At 31.5% G+C, this 24807-nt stretch overlaps 2 protein-coding genes across 8 annotated transcripts in view; both read right to left on the bottom strand.

Moving 5' to 3' along the window:
- Window positions 1-757: 757 nt before the first annotated feature.
- LOC141459699 (protoporphyrinogen oxidase-like) lies at window positions 758-15162 on the bottom strand. Of its 4 annotated transcripts, XM_074139058.1 has the most exons (8): window positions 15020-15162; window positions 14781-14947; window positions 14511-14675; window positions 13332-13475; window positions 11267-11496; window positions 11020-11122; window positions 7016-7150; window positions 2372-2509 (listed from the first exon to the last, which is right to left on the bottom strand). In XM_074139058.1, exons 1-7 carry the CDS (start codon window positions 15120-15122, stop codon window positions 7049-7051), a joined length of 1014 nt encoding a protein of 337 aa, XP_073995159.1. In that variant the 5' UTR covers window positions 15123-15162; the 3' UTR covers window positions 2372-2509; window positions 7016-7048. The 4 variants fall into 4 exon arrangements, with proteins under 4 accessions (XP_073995156.1, XP_073995158.1, XP_073995157.1 ...); XM_074139055.1 differs by lacking the exons at window positions 11020-11122; window positions 11267-11496; window positions 13332-13475; ... (1 more) ...; window positions 14781-14947; window positions 15020-15162 and adding an exon at window positions 7268-7864 and having other exon boundaries at window positions 758-2509; XM_074139057.1 differs by lacking the exons at window positions 11020-11122; window positions 11267-11496; window positions 13332-13475; ... (1 more) ...; window positions 14781-14947; window positions 15020-15162 and adding an exon at window positions 7583-7864 and having other exon boundaries at window positions 758-2509.
- LOC141459698 (uncharacterized) overlaps window positions 15020-24807 on the bottom strand; it is a 323978-nt gene continuing 314190 nt past the window's right edge. For 2 of the 4 annotated variants that reach the window (XM_074139052.1, XM_074139053.1), the window contains exon 11: window positions 15020-24465. In XM_074139052.1, the coding sequence (XP_073995153.1) occupies window positions 24244-24465 (222 nt within the window). In that variant the 3' untranslated portion in view covers window positions 15020-24243. The remainder of the gene's footprint in view (window positions 24466-24807) is intronic. The other 2 variants (XR_012461593.1, XR_012461594.1) reach the window with 2 other exon arrangements.

Raw genomic sequence — 24807 nt, 5'->3', positions numbered from 1 at the left:
TAAATATATATATATATATATATATATAAAAAAAAAGGCTCGGCGTTTTATTATTCTACTTAGTGGTTCATTTCAAGTTGGTTTCGGCTATCACAAGAACAAATAGATAAGACTCTGTGCTTTCTATTGTACCCCAACAGAAACAAAAAGTACTCCTGTAACATATTAATACAAGATCAAACTCTAAAAAATTCAGAATGCCTCAAAAAATTAATGAATAGAGTTTTAAAGTTCATCCTTAAATATTGAATCTCCCAAAACCTCGCACCTTTCAGATTATCACTAATTGCGATTCACGACTCATCTTTTTGTAGATTAAAATTTCACTCCGAAAGAGGAACTGAAAACTGGAGGATGTATAACTTAGCTGCCTACAAACTATCATGGTGTCACCAAAGAAGAACTGAAATACTGGAGGATTTTACTATTTTATAATTAATTATTATACTATTTTAAAAGTAGATTAATACTCTGAAGTGCAAAGTAGAAAGTAATACTCATTCAATAAAAGCGGCTAAGTATGTCATCAGCCTGGTTGCACCCTAAGTATAAGACCAATTGGGGAGAGGTTGAACCCTTTCTACTTTTTTTGCATTCATAAACAGGTTATTCCTTTATTTTAATAGCACTCGAGTGTTCTTGTTTTCTTTGTTTTTTTTTTCTAAGAGGAAAAACTTTTTTTAACATCTAAATATTTTCAAGACTTTTTTTTTTAAACTCAAGATATTTTAATAAAAATAATTTACAAAGATAAATATTTACATTTTTTTTAATATGTTCTTTTTAAAACAAAGCCGGCATTAGAATGGAGTTCGCCCGCAAATTACAGGCACTTCTCTGGTAATTTTACAAAACAAATAAAAGTTGAAATACATTTCTTTGGTCCAAGATTTAAATATTAAGACATTATAAACAAGAAAAAAACAAAAATGGTTTATTAAATTCACAAAAAAAAAACAATGTTAACCATTAATATTATAAATGTGAGTCTGAAAAAAAAGGAATGTAATTCAATAAACAGCTGGTATTTAAAAAAGAGAAAATTAAACTCACTTCCTGTTTGCACATTGTTCTGCAGCACGTTTTGCTGACAATATTACATCATGTATACCGATACCTGTGTAAGAAGAGCCGACCAAGGAGAGTGGCAACCGTTTCTCATTTATATAACTGTATATCCTTGCAATTCTATCATGATGGCCGACCACATATTGTGGGATACAGTTTCTCTGTATGGACGTATGATGGCAAATTGGTATCTGTGTAATGCCAAGTATGTCTCTACAATGTCCAACGGCAATATTCAATAAGCGTTTTTCCGTTGGATTTTCACCAAAGAATTTATTAAACCATTTACCGCCCATCATAACGGTTAGTATGGTGTGATTATCCTGTGGGAAATTACAAGAATCAAAAATCACACCCAATATGGGCAGACCTTGGGAAGGTGGTACTAAAAAGCCGAATGCTTCCCTGTCTAATAATTGACCTTTAAATGCAAGGTTCACTACAGCTACTGTTACATAAGGAATTTTAGAAAGTTCTTCAGCTAATAACGGATGTTCTTCTTTCACTAGTGGAGCTAGATTTATTGCCGGAAGTGCACTAATTAATTGATTAGATTCATAAATATCTTTACCGTTTATACAACATTTCACACCACCAGGTTGTACTGATAAATTTGTTACCTGTGAATCCAGTTTAATAACGGCCCCTTTTGTGGCTATTTCTTCTTTAATGGCTTCAACCAATGTCGTCATACCTCCGTCTAAACCAAAAACACTCCATTTTTCTGTTTTAGCTTTTTCATGTAAACTACCAACCGGATTCAAGTTTTTCTCCACATCTACCACTTTTCTCTTTTGCATAATCTCCTTTACATAACCTTTAATAACTGATCCATGTTTCTGTTCAGCCTCAAACAAACCAGGTACAAAAAATTTCACACTAATTTCCTTTGCATCACCCGCACAGATACCACATATCATGGAACTGACAAGATAATCGGCCACTTCGCCACCAAAACGTCTTTCAATGAACGCATAAACTGTATCATCATTGGATCTTTTCACCGGTGATGTTAAATCACGCCATAAACCTCTAAATAAACGACTTGAGAATGGTGGTGTTTTTTTAAAAAGTGAGGAAAAACTTGTTGGTAAAATATGTAAACGATTATTAACAAATATAAATCGATTCTTCGCTGATGGATGATCAATAGTAATTGGTTTAATCTTTTCTGGTAAACCTAATTCTTCTATTAATGACAAAGTATTCATACCAATGTTGCCACGTATCCTCAACGTTCTAGGACCTTTTTCAAAAACTATACCAGTTTTTGTATCCTTAATTGATTGTATCCAGCCACCTACCCTGTTTGTAGATTCCAATAGTGTTGGGTTCTTCGTGCCAGCTTTTATTAGGTAATGTGCAGCTGAAAGACCTCCAATACCTCCTCCCAAGATTAAAGTCATATTTTTAACGTTTACTCGCTAATAACTATTTCCCCCTATTGAAAATCAAACAAAAAAAAAAACAAAGAAATACAAAAATTTTGATGTGATACATTTACACATTTGTGCTAAAACTAAAAAATTTAAAATAATGTAACCAAAGATTAAGAAGAACTAGGACAACACTAACCCAATCTAGAAGAAGACGAAAAAGAAGAAAAAAAAAAAACTGGTATAGTGAGTTTCTTATAAAGTTGATGCAAGCACTGACAGGTATGAACTAAGAGTTAGATGTCTAAGGTCGGGATGCCGGTACACTACTGTGTTGCCGGCGTCGACAGGGAAGGTAATTCACTGCTGTGTGTTGGTGAATTAGGTGACCTTCAACATTGCCACGTCATCTTCCTAACATAACCTACGCTCTCTTGGAGTCTTTTTGCTGAACTATTTCTCCACGTACTTTTCACTAATACGATAAAATTCAGGATTATCTTTACTCACTCTTACTTTGGTAAGGAAAATATTGTAATCATTTCAAATTTTCAAGTTTTTCATTGGAAAATTTTCTTTTGAGATCCCCTGAGTCCGAAAAAGTGGTTTTTGGAATTGTGTACGTATGTGTAAACAAAATATCAAACTAGAAACCAAAATAAGCATTATCGATCACTTGACTGACCAGTTTTTTGACTTTTTTTTCTCCAAAAATGGCTTCATTTACTTTAAACTGTGCAAACACATATTGAACTCGTGATGGCCTACAACTTTTAACTGAAACATTGGTTCTCCAATAAATTGATAAATGTGTTGCTAAAATTTCTAGTTTGATGGAAATTTCAAGTACCGGACTTACCATTTTATTAAGTGCATTATTTACTTCTTTTTTTTTTTGTTGTTGTTGTTCTAAGACTTTTTTTGGGGGATAAATTTGATAAAAAGGGCTCATGGGAAATGTTATGGCTATTCTTCGCTCTAGATTAGATTAGACTAGGGCGGCCTCAAGGCCTACGCCACTACGACCCCTTTGGATCTATTGTGCCTTCTCTCACTCTAAAGCTCCACCCTCCAGACCTGTCCTTTTAATCAGACTCTTTGGGTAAAGCTGCTCCAGGCCTTGGTTTTTTCCTCCCCCGAGAAGTAACATCCTTAGTCCCAGACAAGCCCTTCACACTGACACACAACACGTGCAATGCCCGTTTCCTTCCTCCTCTTCCTGACAGAACCTGCAAAGGCTGTCTCATCTGCCAGGCCCTTGCGATGCATGTGTTTCCTGAGCCTGCAGTGGCCACAGTTAATAGGCCTACAATCCATCCTTATAGCTTCACACGGTCTTGACGGATTAATTTTCGCAGTCAGCCTATTCTCTCCTCTAAGTGACAGGTATAATGTACGATTCTGCGGGTTTTCATTGTAAAGGGCGATTAAATTTCGAATTCGAGGAAAACTCTGAAAAACTAAAGGAAGTACATTACGCAATTCTGAAATTCCGAGGATGAAGAAAATCACGTGACCAAAGTCCGATTTTCCCGAAGGGTTCTTTCAATTTCCCAGCAATTTTCTCTGAAATCTATAGAACTGAATTCTTGGGAAAATCGAGTGTATGTTTCATGCCTGTTTAGTTTTTTATATGCATTTTCCATTTATTGCGTATTTTTTAACATGTCGCATTTTGCTCGTAGATATCAACTCAAGGTTTTGAGTTTTTAAAAAAAACCTTTATAACTGCTCCTTTATTATATGCCTTTGAATTTAATCTAAGGGGGAAAGAGAGAGGCTGCGTGAGAGAGATATGAATTGTTTTCCGCATTTTCCCATAGCTTTTTTTGCGGCAAATTATTCATAGCGTTTCAAAAAGTCTTGGCATCTTGTTATCAGTAGTAATTTCATTCATTACTTGAATTTCAGACGCATTTATGGACAATTTCTTCCGTTATCAACAATAAAACGATAACAAAACACAATCTTGTTTGCTATTACATTGTACTAACCAACTGTTTTTTTTTTTTTGATAACTATTTTTATTGATTTTTGTTGATCTGTACAGATTAATAAATTTATTTTTTTTATAACAGAACATTTGTTCTAAAAATATTTAAGAGGCGCGTTAACATTTAAGAACAGTGCTATCCCTCGTTAAAAAAACACTGTCTAGTACAGGAAAGAGGGGCTTTTAGGAAGAGAAAAATCTAAGTTTAGAACTCCTGGATTTGAACCCGGGACATAGAAGTATGCAAGTCCACCACGCTACAAACTTAGCTGATCTCTGCCCTATATTTCTACTGTCCGGTAGGACAGTTGTATAAGGGTTGATCGTCAAAAAGTGCACGAAAAAGCGTAACGTTGAAAAACACCCAACTTTGACAATTTTTTTATCCTTTTCTATAAAAGATAAAATTCCCAAATTTTCTTTATAATATAGGGCAAATCCTCCTTTATCACTGTAATTTTTTTTTTTGCAACAACCCATTCCATAGTTAGATCAATTAACCACGTGTATACACGTCAAACCAAATCTTTGTTACGGTGTGTTCACAACCTGTGTACTCGTCGTGAAAAATATAAAATTAACTATAAAAAAACTCGAGATTTTAATAAAATACATTAAGAATATTATTTGGTAGGATGTTTCCTTTATCTTACCAATAGAACTGCTGTGGGAGCCAGCCAAATGGTAAGTGGTTGGTACATGTTTGGTCTCCGCATTAGAGATTGGGGAATTACGCACACAAATCAAAAGCTCTCACAACCCTTGTGTAATGCCGTTTTTTAACCTTTTAGATAGAGATTCAGGACCTCAGTACGAGCATGATTTCATTTTGCACAGAATTCAAAGCTCTTGCGTCTCTAGTTAACTAAGAGCAATGCATATGTGAAGCGGTGCAAGAGTTTGGAATGAGCACAGAATGCTCTGTAATCTTAAGCCCCCAGAGAGATTGCAGTGTTGTTTTACCCTGCGTTCGACGTGTATACACGTCATTGTCTGATTTTAATTCCGCACATTTGTGGGTGGTTTAAATTTCGCGTTCAACTGGTTAAGGGCATTCCCAGATAAGAGCAGGGGGAAGAGAGGGGATACCGTACTTCTACTACACGTACCCTACATAGGAGAGAGGATGTTAAACTTACCCTGTAAGTTAAGTTATGGACTTAAGTCTGCCAGAAAAACTAGATTGTTTCTTTATTTTTCTGCTACACACGACCTACTAAGTACTTATTCTACGAATCGTAATTGTAAGCAAGTTCACAATTAGAGAATTACCAAAAGTTTTATAAGAGTTCACAATCTTCCTTTTAAACAAAAATTCTAAATATAGTTCCTTATCTGTTTTGAAATAAGAAGAAGAAAAAAAGATGCGTAGGATGTGTAAGCGCAAAGCAGTACGCACATTTCACAGCGACCAAAAATTTTGACCAGGCTAATGACCTAGTAGCTAGAATACATATAAAACTGAGTTCAGAGTGGGGAGAAGTCAGAATGAGGGTTCCGCCTTCAGTGTAGTATGTATACAAGTGTTCTTACTGGCTCTTACAATATGGCATTTTAAATAGAAATAACACACAATCTATGGTTGTTATACTCTTTGGACCAACGAATATTTACACTATTTTTAAAAATAACTTGGCAAAAAAAGGAAAAGAATTCTACAAGTTGCAAAGATGAAGGAATTTTTTTTTTTTTACATCATTTGTCAAACAACTTTTTGGCAGTCTTTACTACCCTTTTTCAGATGAAGTATTGCATTCCTGCAATTTTAAATACGTTTTCACCGGATGTAATAATTTTTTAGCCCCCCTCTTGGGCCCCTCAATTTTAAAATTTGATGAAAATCGATTGACTGTAAGTGCTTACATGTCGAATTTTTATTTTTCTTATTTAAAAACTCACACAAACTGCTACTTTAATTTTACTTAAACTTCATATAATTATTACAAACACATACATATAATCTACAACTTTTACGGGAAAACGTTTTTTAACTAAAAATAATTTAAAGGATCTCGGAGTTTGAAAAACAAAAATTTAGAGAATTAGAACTTACGAGTAGTAAGAGTAAGTCGTGCGAGTATTTCCGGTCACCGGAAGAGAATTACTTAAACTGAGTGCCTACAAAAAGCGCACCACTCAAAAGGGTATAAACGTGAAAACTTAAAAACTTCCACACTTGACTTACATTAATCAAAGTTATTAAATTTAATCAGTAAAAAAAAAAAAAAAAATGCAGCTTATAATGTTCAGAAACGTTAAACTTTCCATCAGTTTACAATAAATATTTGTATTAAATTTAATGACGGACTAGATCCTTTTTTAGTCTCCATACTATAATAGATGATGTATAGAAAAAATACAAGGTCATTCAGATCATTAATTTATGTGTTCTTTTCTAAAATATTACTGAACAGATTCCTTGAATAATGGATTTTTTTTCTTATTTCCCACTTTACCTTCAGAGAAATACTGCATTTTTGCGAGGATATTATAAAATAAATGGAGGAAAAACGAAACTAAATATATTGTAAAAAAATGTTTCAATTATAAATCAATATACAGGAAAATAAAATAATACCTTACAACTGACTATAAATCATGAAAGCAAAAATCAATTCACTGCTTGTAATTTAGACGATCTTAATAGATCTTTGTATTTATTGTAGATTAATTCCAATTTTCCTTTATTTGTTGAACATTGATCAATAAATGCCTGTAAAAAAGAAAGGATTTCATTTTATTACTTTAATAAAGAAAATAAAAGGAATTTATAGCATACTAAAAATAAAAGTTGGAGGACATCAGAAAACAATCGTGTTTTCAAACAAACCTTATTGAAGTAAGACAATATATACTTGTCAATTTTGATTATATAACTTATATCATTGTTTACTTTTTAACAAATCCTTTTAATCAATTGTTCACATACACCCACAACACGATTTTACAATGTATAATTTTCTCTTAACCGTTATTGTATAGAATAGTATAGTAATACAGATTTTTCGATTTATATTTTGATTTTGGTTCACGGAAAACAACATCTATTAAGGTCTTCATAAACTTAAACAAGTTTTTTTCCTTCTTCTTAAATTGGTACGGGTATTAGTCGTATCTTAACAAAATAACTGAAAATTGCACGTACTTTACGTCTCAAAACATTACATAACCTGTGAATTAACAGAACCTGTAATAAGGTTTTTTTTGGTCAAATAGTTCAATTAAAACTTTAAAGAAGTAATGTTTTCTGTCTTTTTCCCTTTCCCAACAATAGAACTAATCAATAAAACCCAGATAATGATACTATTAGTACTGTTAAAAACTCTTTTCTGTGGAAATGAACTGCTAGTGAAGAATAGCACACTCGATACTTAAAACATCGATTCTTCATAATTAAATTACTACATCAATATTTTCTAAATTCAAACTGTTAATTAATTTTTGTAATATTTTTATAATGTAATAATAATAATATTAAAATTTTTCGTCAAAAAAATACAAGTCTTATAAAACGAATAAAAAAAAATTATTATTACTGTGTGTGTCAATGTATGAAGGAAGAACATTATAATAATACTCACATATTCAACACTTGAAATCATAAAAATTAACCAGTTGCACAAATATTTACATTGCTAACAATTGAATGTGTCACAATCAATAACCTGCTTCATAATGACAGTTTTGAATTACAACACAATCAAAATTGAAAATAACGCTTTCAATAATTTGCCCAATCTGTGCAAATCTGTACCAGATTTAAAAATGAAAGTTTTGTATCACATTAATTTGTTCAGAAAAATGACTACAGATTAATGAAAATTTTATTCATTATTTTGCCTCCAAATGTACACAACTTAACCTGTATACATATTTATCCCTTTGACACAGTAAATTCTCCCTACCGATTTTAATTGTGCACAAGAAATTTTTAGCTATTACACTCCTCTATTCATGTATGTTGTGATTTTTTTTTTTTTTTTACGGGACCTGGGAAGAACCTGATGGCTAAAAGTCTTCGTGTTGTAGCATAACCTACTGGGAAGATGATTAACGTTTACTAAAACGTGCAAGTTTGAAGGAAAACCTGAAGAATAATAGTAAGAGAAAGGTTTTATGTAGGTTCACGCCGGTTTTTTATTTATTTTTTTTTTGTGAAAAGTTGCAAAGGCTTTTAAGTGATTCTGGTGCTAATATGGTAGAATCATTAATATGTAGAGTTGGTGCATTATCTTGTCACCACAATTGAATTTCTTTCGAAATTGAACATCTGCTCGAGAGTGGGGTGATCAAGTTGGAACAGTACGTTACATGAATATCATCATCCAACATCTGACGTCATTTCTTATCAAAAACGGCTCGACAGTCTAGACTGGATCCACCCCGACCCCTCCACCACCAAGAGGATTTACACGCACGACGACCACTTTATACAGTCTGACTAAAATGTATGGTATGTCGCGTCCTGTTTTTTCTTCCTTGAATTTTTTGTTGTTTGATGAAAGGTTTATAATTTTACAAATAGGCACTATATCAAGGTTCTAAATTACAAATGTTCTACAATTCCCACAATTTGGAATTATAATTAAATGCTAATCAAGCTGTAAATCTTTTTGAAACTGTACATTACACTGCCAGGTATCTTTATGATGAAATCTAATCATCCCTCTCTCTTCCCAGATGGGCCTATACTCGAATTTCCTGAAAAAACTTTCAAGAACAAGTTATAGTTCTAAGTAGTATACTTAGTATATCCGATTACAGGGATTTCGACCAAAAAACATTACTATGCCATCAGGTTAACATCTAAGTAAAATATCAAACTTGAACTTTCTGTAATTTTCAGTTTTTTTAAGTTACGATGGAAAGAAACATAATCAACAAGGGAGAAAGTCAATGGAAGAATGTGTTTAAAGCGAGAGTAGGTGAACATCTCGGTGATATAGACTGGAAAGAAAGAATCACTTTGATGAAGTTGACAAATGCATAAGTTTGTTGTCGATTTGGGGTAAGATCCTAAGAAAGCTGCTGATAAAGTGGATTATATTTTATTTAAGATAAGATAATTTTGTTAGTAGGACGTTGGGCTCTGCCGGAAAATTAGGCGATTAGGTCAAGAGACTTTCTAAACAACAAGCAGTAAGAATTAACACACCAACCATTAGAACAAGCACTAAGAATTAACACCGGAGTTAGGTGCTATAAATTAGAAAAACATTTATTTGAAATATCAGATAAAAAATAAATTATATATTTTCATCCTTCTTAATGACCACTTCCACTGTTATATTTTCTGCACTCTGTCCAATGAATTCCGCGGCATGATCTCCAGATTCATTTCTTTATGAGAATTTTGCAACGAACCCATCACTTCTATTATTAAACATATTCCATATATCTACCAGGATTAAAGATACTTCTGAGAGAGAAAGTGGTTACAGTCCTTCTAAAGTGATAAGAAATAATAATGACTGAAACATTCAGGACTTTGAAGAGAATTTGTGTGTTGAGAACTTTGAGAATTATAGCCAGAGGAAGTCGGATGAGTTTCCACATCAGATTATTTTCTGATAATTTTAAATACAAATTCTTTAAGTTTAAGTGTAGGGCAACAATAAATTGAGGGAAGGGATTAGCTATGAGGTTAGCATACTGGACTCCCACGCGGAGGTCCCGGGTTCGAATCCAGCAGCTGACCCTTAGATTTTCTCTTCCTAGGAGCTTCTTACAGCTCACTGTCCGGTGATGGACAGTGTTGTCTGTAACGAGAGAACACTGTCCGGAGGCCGGCAGTGCACTGGAAAAAGCTCCGGGCGCTAATGACCTCAGCTGTTGATGCGCCAAAAAAAAAAAAAAAAAAAAAAAACAATAAGATGCGCTCTCAGCAATAAATGCTTGAATGCTCATCAATTTTGAAGGGCGACAGCAAGAAAGAATATTTATGGTGAGCAATCGATCCAAAAAAAAAAAAAGGTAGTGAATCTCTGATGCTGAGAAATCAGAATACTGTCGGGCGCTTCATTGATATCGTCTGCGAGGGGGTAAACCCTACGCTATTAAAACCACTTAAGGGCCATTTAGCTATCCCAAAGAGGGTGAGAAGGAAAACACAGTAACAGGCCTAGGAGGAGAAGAATCCAGCCCCAGGTCTGGGCAAGCTGGGTTCAAAGCTGTCCCGAACAAACTGCAACAACAAACCTTGAGAAGCAACATCCTAAACTATCCTTATCAAAGACATGTAGCCGACACGCAAACAGCTTTTTCGGGACCGATGAGGGGAAAGATTTCCTCGCTACCCGAAAAAGAAAACCTCTAAGGGCAATCAAGCGACGATAATTCACGCTCAGGATTAACTATTTTGCATTATGACAAACTACGCCATCCCGTCTCTTCATCCTACTTAATGACCACTTTCCACTGTTATATTTTCTGCACTCTGTCCAATGAATGATCTCCAGATTCCTTTCTTTATGAGAATTTTGCAACAAACCCCTCCACTTCTATTATTAAACATATTCCAGATATCTAAACCGGGAATTTGCTAAGATAATCAAAAAGTTAACAAACAAAATGATTAATTACCTTTATATACTCCAATTCTGCTCCTTCTACAAATTTATGGTCACATTTAGACTCTGGATTTATCACATTGTATAAATCTAAAGCCCAAACTGCTTCTTTTAACCTAAATGTATAAATCAATTTGTAATTTCAACTTTCAATAATTAATTTTACTACTTGTAATTGCCACAAACTATCATGTGAGTTTTTCACACAACTTTTAAATACCAAAAAAATGAAATATATATATATATTCGAAAAATCATACCTATCAGTTTCCAAATTTTCTGCCAGAAGATTGTCAATATTACGATTTATGATCAAATAGAATACCAAAGAACCATAATGTCTGGTAGAACGAAGATGGTTGAACTCTGATTCCTCGTTTATATGATTATAAACTGTTGAAGTCACTCTTATATAGTCAGGATCATCCGGCTCGAATTGAAGACAAGCTCTATCCAATATAAATAGATATTCTTTTCTATTTAATAAATCCTTTAACAAAATGAGAAAAAAAAACAAAGTTAGTTGATTCTATAATTGTAAAATTCAATTATTTTTTTTTTTAAATTCTCTTAGACAAATTATCTATATGAGTTCGAAAAGCGGTTTCTAGAAAAAAAAATGGTCTGTGCCTGTGAACAGTGTTCCCTCTAAGCCGTGCGCGTGTGCGCGCGCACATAAATTTTAAACATAGCGCACATGAAAAATATTTGCGCGCACAAAAATTTTTTGATTAAAACGAAACAAAGAAACCGGTTGCAGGAGCATATGGATATGCTGATGAGATTCCATGAACAGACAAGACAGAAGACACACCAACCCTACAATGTAAAAATATTATTACTTTGTAAACTAGCCCTGAAGATGAGACCTAGACCCTAGGTCGAAAGCTCGGCATAATAAATATATCATGACTGAAACTGGCAACTATTTTTTCAACCTATTTAAATTTTGTTATTTTCCATTTGAATGGAAAAGGGAAACCACAGTAATCAGCTAAATTCTGTCTTCACGATCTAATGATTTGACTTGATTTTAGGGTAATTTTTCATTGTGTTCCGTTGTATTGTATGTAGTACAAGTGGTATGCTGTAAGATCGAGTCAATGCGTTTAATTAGGAACACAATTTGGCTGAATATTCACACTATTCTTGAATTGTCTTCTTTTTTTTTTATTATATGAGCTTTTTTAAATTGCTGCACAAAATTTGTTTATTATGTTTAAAAAAGTGTGCACACAGGTCACAAAAAATTAGAGGGAACACTGCCTGTGAATAAAATATTTTTTTAAAAAAAGAAAATTACAGGAAGCTGAAACATTCCAATTTCCTGTTTGTTCCGAATTCTTTAACCAGAAGCCCCCAAATTAAAGAGCGATTTTTCTCAGATTTCCTCAATGACTCAAATTTTTTTTTTTTAACTACATGTACACATTTTACCCATGGTGGTCTAATCAAATTTATAATCAATTTTTGTATGGAAAAATTTGATTAAACTAAAGAAATGCCTTCTTTTTTTTTTTCAGGCAACCAACAACCAAAATAGGTGTTGTAGACGAAAACGATTAGCAAACATTCTTTACTGTTAAAATGTTCATATTAAAGATTAAATAAAAACCAAAGCCAAGACGGGAAGCTAACCCAGTACCAAAATACCATATTAACTTTGCTGGCTCTAACCGCTCGGCTATTGTGGCGTGTCTTAGGTCTTTAAAAGATATATCACAACAGGAAATAGCAGTTTTTTGAGCAGATTTTTTTGTTTTTATTTCATTTTTTTTCATTTCCTACCATTTATAGGATAGTTTTAGAACAATAATAATGGAGGAAGACGCCACGGTAGCCGAGCGGTTAGAGGCGAGACCTGTAAAGCTAATATGTATTGTTGGTTTAGTGGGTTTGATTCCCAGTCTTAGGCCTTGGATTTTATTTAATGATTAATAAAAGTAATTTACAGTAAAGTATGTTTGCTAGTCGCCTTCGTCCACATCACCTAATTTGGTAGTTGGACGTTAAGCCCGCCTGAAAAAATAGGCATTTACTTTACTTTACTTTAACAAAGGAGGATAGATGGAAGACTGCTTTTCCATCTAAGGTGTCTTATCAGAGTGATATACAATTTTACAAATTGTACAATTTTAGTTCAAAATAAATTTGTTACAAAAAAAATTGCTGAATTTAAAATGTCGACCAACATTACAGATTTACATTTTCGGCCAGTAATAAAAGAAGGTTGTGCGAGTGTCCACACTAGAATTTTGTAAATGTATCATTTTAAAGTATCAAAATATATTCTATAATGATGAATAAATTTCTAATTAAGTTTACCTTTAAGTATTCATCTTTAAACATTGTTGGCATCCATAATTTTCTTTCCAGTTTTGGAAAATAAATTTCATTCATCCTACTTCTCTCTTCCCAATTAGCTTTTCTCAAAGTACCATCCGGTTCTCTAACTGCAATTACTCTGTTCTAGCAAATATAATAAATAATACATATTAATTGTTTATTTTACAAGATGCTTTGGATAATTGATTGCTAATTGATGTTCACCAAGTTTAGCACTTGAACACAAACCTCTTTATAATGAATGATAGAAAAAGTAGCTGATTCCTATAATAGGAAATACGATAAGGAAACCCTTAAACGGGATAATAATAATTTTTCTGGAACGTTGCCTTGGTAATGTTTTAACTAAGACTATTGATTCTACGCCTATTTGAGAATTTTTATAATAATGGTTGTACTAAACATTAAGAAGACAGTGTAGGCTCTAGGTGACGGTGACCATATTTTTTTTGGGGGGGAATAAAGGACATATTGAAGAAAATTTAAAAAAAAAACTAATAAAATTCATAAGTATATAACATTGATTACGAAGAATTGTGCAATACAACAATACATACCTTAAAATTTTAAAGAATCTTAATTATTACACATACACAGTAAAATTTAACTAAAATTAATTTTAATACTTTAAGGTAGAATTAATTTCTTTTAATAGCGTTGGTTTCTCGCTTTAAAAAGTCCAAAAAATCCCATACAGTTCATTTGAAAGTTGTATTTAACGGAAATAGATGCTTCTAATGTGCTTAGGGGTTTTTTCATTCGTCCACTAATTATTCACCAATGAAAATATTCAATTTTTTTGTAACATTGCGTCGAGCTTACAAAATAAAGGACAAAAGGCCTATTTTAGAAAATAAAAAAAAATTTAGAGGATAGAGCAGTGAAATAAAGAACGTATGGTCACCGTACTTATTAGGTAAAAATTCTTGGACATTTCGCCACACGATATTCGGGAGACTTTTTTTTGCAAATCAATCTTACTTTATTGTTATGGCTCATTGTTCTCAGGCATTTTTTTTAAAATAAACTTTTACCCAGCCCTATGCAAACTGTCACAAGAGTTAAAGAATTAGACTTGTATATCTTCTAATCACTCCTAATAATATCTTACAAAAAATATTAAACCTGAATAAAATCATTAAATCAAATAATACATACTCGATCATTTTTTCCATAAGTAATGTCTGTAAAAACAAATTTTGATTCACTATATCCTTTCAATTTATTATCTTTAACAAATACATGTTCGATTTCGTTTCTTATAGGTAGTACGGGTGGCATTTGCATTTTTTTTTCTGCACGTATTTCTGCATCTTTAAGTGCCTATAAAAAATAACAATACTAGCAATGATCAGGGTGTATTGAAACAAAATATAATAAGAGAATAGTTTTTATACGTATAAAAATAGTGATTCAAAAAAAATTTACCACAGCTAATTCCTCATCAGTCATAAACTTGTATTCAGGAGTTTGAGGGTTTCCACCCAATTTTTTCTTCAGATATACTTTTTCTAAATCTGTTTCTGTTAATCTTTTCAACAATTCTTGAACTTTGGCGTCAAAAAATAATGAGTACTTTTGGTCGGTTGTTTGTTCTGAAAAAACCAAAATTGTTTAATCTTCTTATATAGAAACACTATAACCACCTATTTTACAGTATTACTTACCATTTTTTGTACAATAGCATGAACAACTGGTTCTGAGAAGTGGTCTTTTAAGCACAGGAACATTATACCACAAATAAATAGCTGTGATCCTTAAAAATCGCATGTTGTATTCAATAAATACTTTCTTTTCTCATAATCCCAACATTAAAGGATGACTGATCGCTATTATTACTAAGAAAATGACGAACTTGAATCAAAAATTTCACTTACATCCACAAGTAATGTACACAAATACTAGTATGAACAAAACATTTACCATAAGTCTATCACATTGCAACCTCCAACTTCTGCTAGTAATATCGAAAGAAATCGATAATTTTTTAAAAAAGAAATTCGTAGCTAACATCGATACACTCTGAAAGTAAATGATTCCCGTAAACACCATGAAACATAGATTAATAAATAGACCTGTATGCAACATGAGAGTATACACATTCAAATATTAGACTATGAAAAAACATAGTATTTTAATATTGCTTAAAAGCAGTAAGAAGCGAACAATATTCCAATGTTTCATTTGAGGGATATTTCATTTGCTTGGTGTTTCTGCAGTGTCCCAAAATAGTTCTAGAAAAATCCGCTACATACAATTGGCATGTATTTCTGTCAACTATCAAAATGTCTAATCATAGAACCCCAACCACTGAATTACAGTAATACAAAATTTTATTTAAAAATAAATAATTAAAATAGTTCCTTTGTTCCAATTATTACTAAAATCAAACTTATAAAGTTAGAAGGTTTTGTGGTTTTCAAATTTATTCAAATTTGAAACCTCTATATCACTCTTTATACTGTTTCGATTTTAATGAATTCTTTACCAAAATGTAGAGAAAACGTAGCTCTACAACTGGCGTAAATTGCAATGTTATAGTGATAATAGATAATGAGATATAGAAGGTTAAACTTTTGTGTTCTTCAAATTCGTTCAAATTTCAAACCTCTATATCTCCCTTTCTACTGTTTTGATTTCAATGAATTCTTTATCTAATTGTAGACAATAGTTAGCTTTATAACTGGTATTAATCGCAATGTTTTAGTGATAAAAGATAATGAGATATAGAAGGTGAAACTTTTGTGGTTTTCAACTTCATTCAAATTTTAATCCTTTATATCTCTGTTGGTATTGTTTTAAAGCATCTATTTTAGTAGTCCGAATTTACTATAATTAGGTAGAAAATGTAACTCTTTGTGCTTTGTTATTAATTCTTTTTCAGTGAAAAACGTAGAACTATAAAATAGTTCCAGGTTGAATGAATAATAAGTTGTTTTTAATATTTGATAAATTTACAATTGTTGGGGTGGTTAATACTTACTGTGTTATGGTATACGTAGTTTTTAAGATTATCTCCAAAACCAATAAAAATAGTTCCATAAATTTAGACCATTTTCTGAAATACACTGTTTTTGGACTCAAATAACCCTTTAAACGTCGGCTCACAGAATGTATGCTCAAAATGGAATGTTTGTTATCATTTAGTTTTAATAGATTTTAGTTTCTATTTTCTAAAGGATTCATGAGAGAAATGGTGGGTCTGAATTTGCCCATTGCAAAGGACTTGAATTTGATTAGGAATTCAATTTGTTGAGATAACCATAGCTCAATTTCGTCTTCCACACTAGCTAGTACCATGGTCTTAAATAATAAACTATAACTAATGTTAATGTGTATTGATTACAATCAATAAATAAAAATACTCTTAAAAGAAAGTAATTTTATTTAGACATTAAATTTTTTTTAATTAAGGCCAATTATAATGTTTAATTTGTTTTTTTTCTTTTTTTTTTTTAAATTAATTTGGTCTTAAAAACTTTTGCAAGCTAATATTTTTTTTTGTATTAATATTATTTTGATTTACACTCAGCCAGTAAATTAGATTTCATAAAATTTTTATAATTATTATTTAAAACATTTCAAAAATAAATAATACTTTTACAAAGAAATTACCTATTTGTATTTTTTTTTAAAAAACAATGAAATATAAGAATTCTGCTTCTTTCTTTTTTTATGTCTTTATATTAATTTAAAAGAACAGAAAATTGTAAATAATATTGAAAAATTAAAAAGAAACATCAAAAAGGTTTACTACAATTATTCTACATTTTCTTTTTCTCTTAATTAATTAACTTTTTTTTAGATATTAAAACATCGAATATTAATAATTAACATGAGCATATAGTTTCCTTTGTTATTAAAATTAATATTTTTCGTTTTACCATTCCCATAATTCATGTACATTAAATTTCCAGAGAACTTTATTTTATTAAACCATTTCCGATTTTTTTTTTTTTTTTAACTTTGCAATTTAATTGCAAGAATTTCAATAATGTTTATGTTTTAATTTTGTATTTATTTCTATTTACAATGAATACTGGGCTACACAAAACAAAAATTTCAATTAGTCTTTTCTAATTTAACTAAAACGATATAAATAGTGTTCATTGATAACAAAATTCACGAAAAGAAAATAATACTTACAATAATTTTGACATCATTTCTAGAGAAATATCTTATAGTTTATCTTTAGACTTATTAATTTTTACGAAGTCTTCCAAACTATGAATAATATTCACAAAGATTTACAAAGAAAAAGTAACAATTAGTAAAACAATTGGAGGTTTTTTTTTTTTTTGGGAGAGCAATCCTGCACTGATTCTATAATCGATACCTACATTATGATCGATATTTATTCAAGTACAAAAAACAAACAAAGGTTCTTATAGTATAAGGAGTTGTTCAAACACCTTCAGGTATATCAATCAATGAATAATTAAATAAGAAGAATTAATGGTAGGTTAAATTTAAAACAAGATTTATTTCTGAACAATAACTAATTTATTTCGATACATTCAACTATCAATACTCGTACTTCCCCCTGAACTGTTGTTTTGTGAAGCCCAATTAAATATTTTTTGTTTTTTTCTTTTAATATAAAGGCAATGTAAAAAGGAATAATAGATATTATTATTAATATTAAGTACAATATTGTCACAATTATCTTTACATGTTATTTTTCAAAATAATAACAGATTATAATTTATTTAATTCCATTTTTATAATATGTGTATATTTTTTTTTTTTAAATGGGGGAGGGTTAATTCAAAAATATAGTTATCTAGTTTTTTTTTTGTATAATAGAATTGAATAGTTTTTAAAAATTAATAATTTTGTAATTTCATTAAAATTCATCAATTTTATTTACACTATTTATTTACAGAACAGTAGTAATGGGTAATCTGAGTTTTTGATTTTGTTTTTTTTTATAAGTATTGCCACCATATTTAATAATTTTTTTACATTTTTTTTTTCTCCGCCATTTAATACTGATAATTAATACTGTTAAAAATGTAGTATAATATTTTACATTTTGTATTTTTTTTTATAAATGTTATGTGAACATGAGGATAAAATGTTAAGATTAAAATTAAATTGAAAAAACATCTGAATTTCACATTTAATTGAAAGGAAACACAGATCATATAATAGTTGCTTCTTTTTAATTTAATTTTTTTTTTTAAACTATTACGATTATTATCGTTTTTTAAAAATGCTATTTCTGTGACAATAGTCTTTTCTTTCGTTGAAGAAGAACGACAAGAAAGAGAATAGGGTAAAGACACGAAAATTAATTCTGAGGCAGTGTAACCAAAAAAAAAACTGACCTAAGACTTGGCGCTGGCGTTTAGCCAGGGGGAACTCACAGCATCCAGCATCCGCTGTATTTGTGCTTGTGTGTGCTTAGGGAGGGATTCTACTGGTACCGGGGATATAAAAAGTTGATCAATATTTCCGGGAGGACAATTAATAATTCGTGATGAACATTGTGTTTTTAATAAATTAATAAATAAAATTATAAATATTATTGATGCGATAAAATAGACCAATAATTTGATCTATTTGTACAAAACATTTAATCAGTTCTGGTCGTTAGGTTTTCTAAAGTTCGGCTTTATAAATAAGATACAACTTAATATTAACACTATTAACAAAAATGAGGACATTATGTTTATACTAAGGGAGCAGTTTTAAGCGCTACTCATAGATGTGATCTTACTCGGATCTTTCTGGGGAAAATTTGTAAGAAAAATTAAGGAACATACCAAGTTTAATGAAAATATTTAGAAGACATTTTCAAGAAAACTCCAGAAAATGGATTCAGTAATGTTACTCTTTCGGGTGACTGAAATCACAGGGACCACTATTGGCGCCTATAGGTAAATTTCAAATTTAAAATGCTCAACAATTTTTCCCCTTTTCATGCTGACCACATTTATCCGCTATATATATATATATATTGTCTATCACGAAGTGTAAGAAATGCAATACTCATGAGGCATTCATTATAAGTGGACAAATGGGCATCCTGAAGATGAATTCTGTATCCTGCAAACGTGATGGTATCCCCTGTAGATTCTGTGGGAAAGTGGAGATAAAAATTGGATCCGCAGTCTTTCCGGAGATCGTTGATTAACTGCACTCTAGACTGCCGGAACAGAATACTGTCGAATGCTAAGTACCAGAAATAATGATTACCTGAGCTTAATAAAGCTAGTTAAATAACAATAACAGTGAAAACCCCCCCAAAACAACTCTTAATTAAGAAATATTATCATAAAATTAATAACTTTTCTTTAAACTAGGCATTTTCCATTCATTGAGATAATTTTACACATGTTCATTTCAAGTCCAACATGGAGGATTGGCCAGCAGAAAAAGTTTAATGGCATTTTTTTAAAAATAATTCAGCTAAAATAGAATACAATTGAAAAAGATTATTGTTTTAGTTATCCTTAATAGAATGAATAGGGACTAGAGAAATCATGTAATAATGACTAGAAATAATTTAATAATGACTATAAATCAAGTATTAATGACGAGAAATCATGTGATAATGACTAGAAATCATGTAACAATGACTAGAAATCATGTAACAATGACTAAAAATCATTTAATAATGACTATAAATCATGTAGTAATGACTAGAAACGTTTATAGCATTTGAAGATTAGACATGAACCAAACTGGAGCCTAATGAATTTACAATCCTTTTTTACTAAAGCCAAAGACTTGTTAGATGAGGCTTCTTCTAAGGATACTACCAAAATGACCCAAAAATGGCGCATATCTTTCCAAATATTTGTAATATTTCGTTGATTTTTTTTTTTGAACATTAATAAATTTATTAACGCCTAAAACAGAATATTCTGTAATGAATGCAGTTTTGAGTAATTATCTCATTGCACTTTACAGTCGAATGCTACTCGTTGTCATTCTATGGATAGTCACAAGTTGATGAGGGAGATTTCATCAATAATTACTTCCTTCCTTTAGGATTTCTCAACGTAAATATCAAAGTCCACACATCAGAAAGTAAATCTGGACTAATTTAATTCTAGTCAAGTTTAGGTATGTATTTTAGCGCTTACACAATAAAAATTTTAACGAAGAACTTTTTAGCAGTGACTTTGAGTTTGATTTTTCCAGTATTTACAATAAAACTTACAATGTTCTAGAAGCACCTGAAATACATGTTTCCATGGAGTTAATAGAGGATATTTACTAAATAGATTCTAGTAATAAATGGGTTTGCAAACACTTGACCAATCCGGGGAGTTGCTGGTTTTCCCTAATATAAATAAGGACCAGGTGCAAAAATAAAAAAAAAACTGTGGCTGTGCCATGGACACGGCCGTGTGTTGTACGTGAATACGTTTACGTAACGGGTTATATTTTTTATATAAAATATTTTTATTTATGTATTTAGGATGAAATCAAGGAAACAAATCGACGATCGAACACAATCTATGCCTATACAGTCCGTTGTCCATGTAGAAGCGACTTTCATCATCCACTTGCATAATTTCAACCGTACTGGACACCGTCGTTGATCCGCTCGGCCGCATTCATTCTTTTACGTTCCCGGCACAGCTTGACTCGGTCATATGGGGTTTTATTATTACCATTCGATTGTTCATGAGAAGCCCTTTCCAACTGTATACGATCTCTGTATTTGGTTTTGGCTTTTCACCTCTTATAGGCCTACATTATATATTTTTGATAATATTTTTTTATTCTAACACCTTATTATATTCACTGTCACTATTTTACACTAATGTTTTAAATACAATCGATAGATTGTGACGACAGCTGACGATTAAAACTTAAACGAACATCGTAGCTTCTCCGAGTTAAAAGTTATACTAATTGAAAAATCTCGATACGCAGCAAAATGATCTCAAAATGGCGGCGCTTCCCCCTCGACCGCGCGCGATGCGTCACAGTCCTCGCTTATCGTAATGTATTCTTTGATCCTTTAGCTATCCAGTGGTCTAATTTAATTTTGGATGTAGACGATAGATTCGAAACTACAATTTCAAAGTGTATCCCCCGATTTTGTTATCATTAGGTTTTTTGGATTGCCACCATAAGATTCAAATTTAAAGACGTATTAAAAAAAAAAAAAAAAAAGATGAAATTTGTATCGTAAAATGTGACCTCATGATTCAAAGGATCTCTCTCTTCAAACTTCTGCATCATAATTGCCCATATTTCTTCGGATATTTTGGGAGTAAAAAAAAAAAAAACTAAAAACTAGAAAACCGGCACGATTTCCTGGACTTTACGTAGGATAAGGGGAAGTAAGGGATAGTGAAATCCTCGTGCAGAATATCAGTTTAATTAAGAAAAGCTATTAGTAAAGGAAAACTAATTAGCCGAGTTGATTTACGGAAAAATTGCGGGGGGAGGAGGGATTTTGGAAAAACTCAGGGAATTTAATAGACCCATTCATTTTGCTTCAAACTGGAAACTGTAGCAAGTCATTTTATCCATTTTTTTTTTTTTTCTTTAGAGTAAGAACAATCGATCCTAGAATTACCCTTAAATGAACCATACAAGGAAAAATATCGAATAAAAGAATCGATAGTGGAGGATAAACCAATAAGCCCAAAAACTTGAACAATTTTCGATGAAGCTGTAAGTGGGGGGAAAAAAATCTACTCAGATAAATGGCCAATTTCCGGTGCCCGTAATATTTCCCAATTAAATAATTAACATCAAATCAAAATTTATTACAGTTTGTTGTTTTAATGCTGACAAATTATTTATTTTTTTGTACGAACTGAAAAATCAACGAGTTTTTTTAATTTTTTGAATATGGGACCCAATATTTTGGGTCATGTCTCATAATTGCAGCCAAAAATACTATATAATAAATAATCATATTTTTTCTTTCTTTTTTTAATGTATTGTCAAATTTATGATTGTCGTTTTATTGATTTTTACATCTTTTACATTTTTTAATCTGTGTTCCCCATTAAAGTAATTCAATTATATTGGACATATTGGCATTAAATAGCTCTTTTCAAGATCTAAAATTAATATTATAATCACTTTTTAAATTTTTACAATATTTAATTTAAAACTGACTTAAGCTCAACAATCAACTGAAACATAACAGAAACAGTTACAATAAAGTAAAACAAGTAGACTAGTAGAGTATATAACATTGATATTTTTTAAATTTACTGATCAAAACTAGTATTTTAGATGTAAACGTAATTTATACTAAGTATAACTAATAATACCCGAGAGCCGGAAAAGTAAAAAAGCTTTTTTCTGGCGTCGGAAAAGCTACAAAATGAATAAATTTTTAACAAATCATTTTATAAGAAAATCAAAGAACATTTTACAAAGTTATTCTGTTCTCTCTCTTTTAATTTTTTAAGTTACCAGTTTTTTTTCTAGAGCGTGATTAGCTTTTCTAGAGCAACTAGATTGGGTTGCTTAAATCCCCTAGAAGCGACAGGCTGGCCCCCTTTGGACTTTTTACCTAGGGTGCGTTCCATTAAGCGATCACAACGAATCACGCTCACGACCGTGCGGTTTTGCCCGTTCCACTTGCACTTGCGAGCGTTGCGATAGAAAACCCAAGTGGAACGGACTGTGGGGCGTTTTAACCGTTCATGTAAACATTACAAATGGCGGACTCGAAAATAAGTCAGAAGCTTGAAGAGGTTGTTTTTTTTAATTTTAACCCCGTTTATAAGCAGTTATAATAAACTTTATTAATTATTGGTAAAGTTGACTTATATTAAAAATATATAAATAATTCAATTTTTTATATTACATTTTAGTGGAGTATTTATATAATTTACGTTTAAATAAAATTAAAATGCCTTTTGTGGCAACAGTTGGTTATTTATTAATAATGCTTTAGAAAGTTCTTTATCTAGTTCCGACGAAGAGTGGAATGCAATTTTACAAAATCGCAATGATAAAAAGCGAAAACTTAGCTATCACTGTAATTGATCTTTATTCAGATGAAGAATTTAAAAGTTATTTCAGGTAAATGATTTTGTGTTATTCAGTGATTTAGTATGTAAAGGGATAAGTAATTATTTATTTTTTGTAGACTTTCGAGAAATACATTCTATTATTTACATGAAATAATACTTTCATTTACATGAGATAATTTTTTCGGTCGCCATATTTCTGAACGCCCACTTCGACCCAGCTCTATAGATGGGGCGTTGTGGGCTTCGCGAGAGCGAAAATAGTGACGTTTTCGCCACGACCACAACGACCGCGGTCGCCAAGTGGAACGCCTGAAGGTATGTTTTGATCGTTGTGGTCGCTTAGTGGAACGCACCCCTAGTAACCACAATAGGTTACTTCTCCAGTAACTTTAAGGGCACTGCCCAGAGAGTTGATTTCTGCTCTGTGAAGGTAACAAGGGCTACAAGGGCTGATTTCAGTTGATTTTACTAATTGAAATATAATTAGTAATTAGTAAAAGACAAACATTTTTCAATTTTTTTGTTTAATACATTCAAAAAGAAATCAAAAGAAAACATCAACTAATCTGTTTTAATTAAAAAAGTAAAGATTAATGCAAATTAGGAACTGACTTAGCCAACTTTAGCTAAATATTAAGTCAGTTCGAAGTTATTAAACCTTGAAGCTTCTAAGTTTGGAAAAAAATTCGAACTGTTCTTGTGTCTTATTTATAAATACAAAAGACGTAGAACTCGCAGGTAAAATATAACTCTGCAATGTTTTACCATTTTGGAGGCTGTTATCTCATGTTGAAAAAGTAAAATAAACCAAAATTCTTTTAAATCAGTTTCTCAAGTAGATGCTTGTTTTGATTTTTATTTCTATATTCGTCTATAGCAACCGTCGGCGATATAACAAACGGTCGATACGAACGTGTCTCGTAAACTCAAGAACTTATCGTACATATAGGATCCATCTGGAGTTCATAATCATCCCTTGGCTGGACAATGTACAATTCTGGCTGTAACAATAGCGTATGATCATCTTTGGTGGCCGTCTGTTCATCATATAACAGATCATCTTCCAGTTCATCTTCTAGTTCGTCTTCACTGTCTTGACTACGGCCAGATCCACCACTTGGAACGCATACCACCAACACGAACCAATTCTGAAAGTTTTATGAGGATTGATGAAATCAGAGATAAAAAAAAATTATTAACAATCAATCAATCAATTCAATGTAATTATTTACAGTATTGAGCGGTTCTTCAGGATCACGTAACTCTCAGTAACGGAGCTGATGGAGTTAGGAATGAGGCTGAATTTGGTAATGTAATATTTAAGGGTTGAAAATTTGATTTAAATCCGCTGGGATCGATAATATCGTCGATTTTATCCGTTTCGGATTTCCATCCACTATCAGAGGTAAATTTGATCAGTTTGGTGCAGAGATTTCTTATGTTACCATCTCTCGCTGACTGAATGAGGGAGTTTAGATGGTGTGTGTGTG

The sequence above is a fragment of the Rhodnius prolixus genome, unplaced genomic scaffold (assembly GCF_049639745.1).
Source record: "Rhodnius prolixus isolate KJV_2025 unplaced genomic scaffold, Rpr scaffold_17, whole genome shotgun sequence".
Taxonomy (NCBI): domain Eukaryota; kingdom Metazoa; phylum Arthropoda; class Insecta; order Hemiptera; family Reduviidae; genus Rhodnius; species Rhodnius prolixus.
Note: the sequence above shows the minus strand (reverse complement) of the source record. Positions and strands in the feature narration are given on the sequence as shown.

What these genes read in the sequence shown, in the direction of transcription:
- LOC141459699 (XM_074139055.1), bottom strand. Translation starts at nt 2,474, where the DNA reads ATGACTTTAATCTTGGGAGGAGGTATTGGAGGTCTTTCAGCTGCACAT.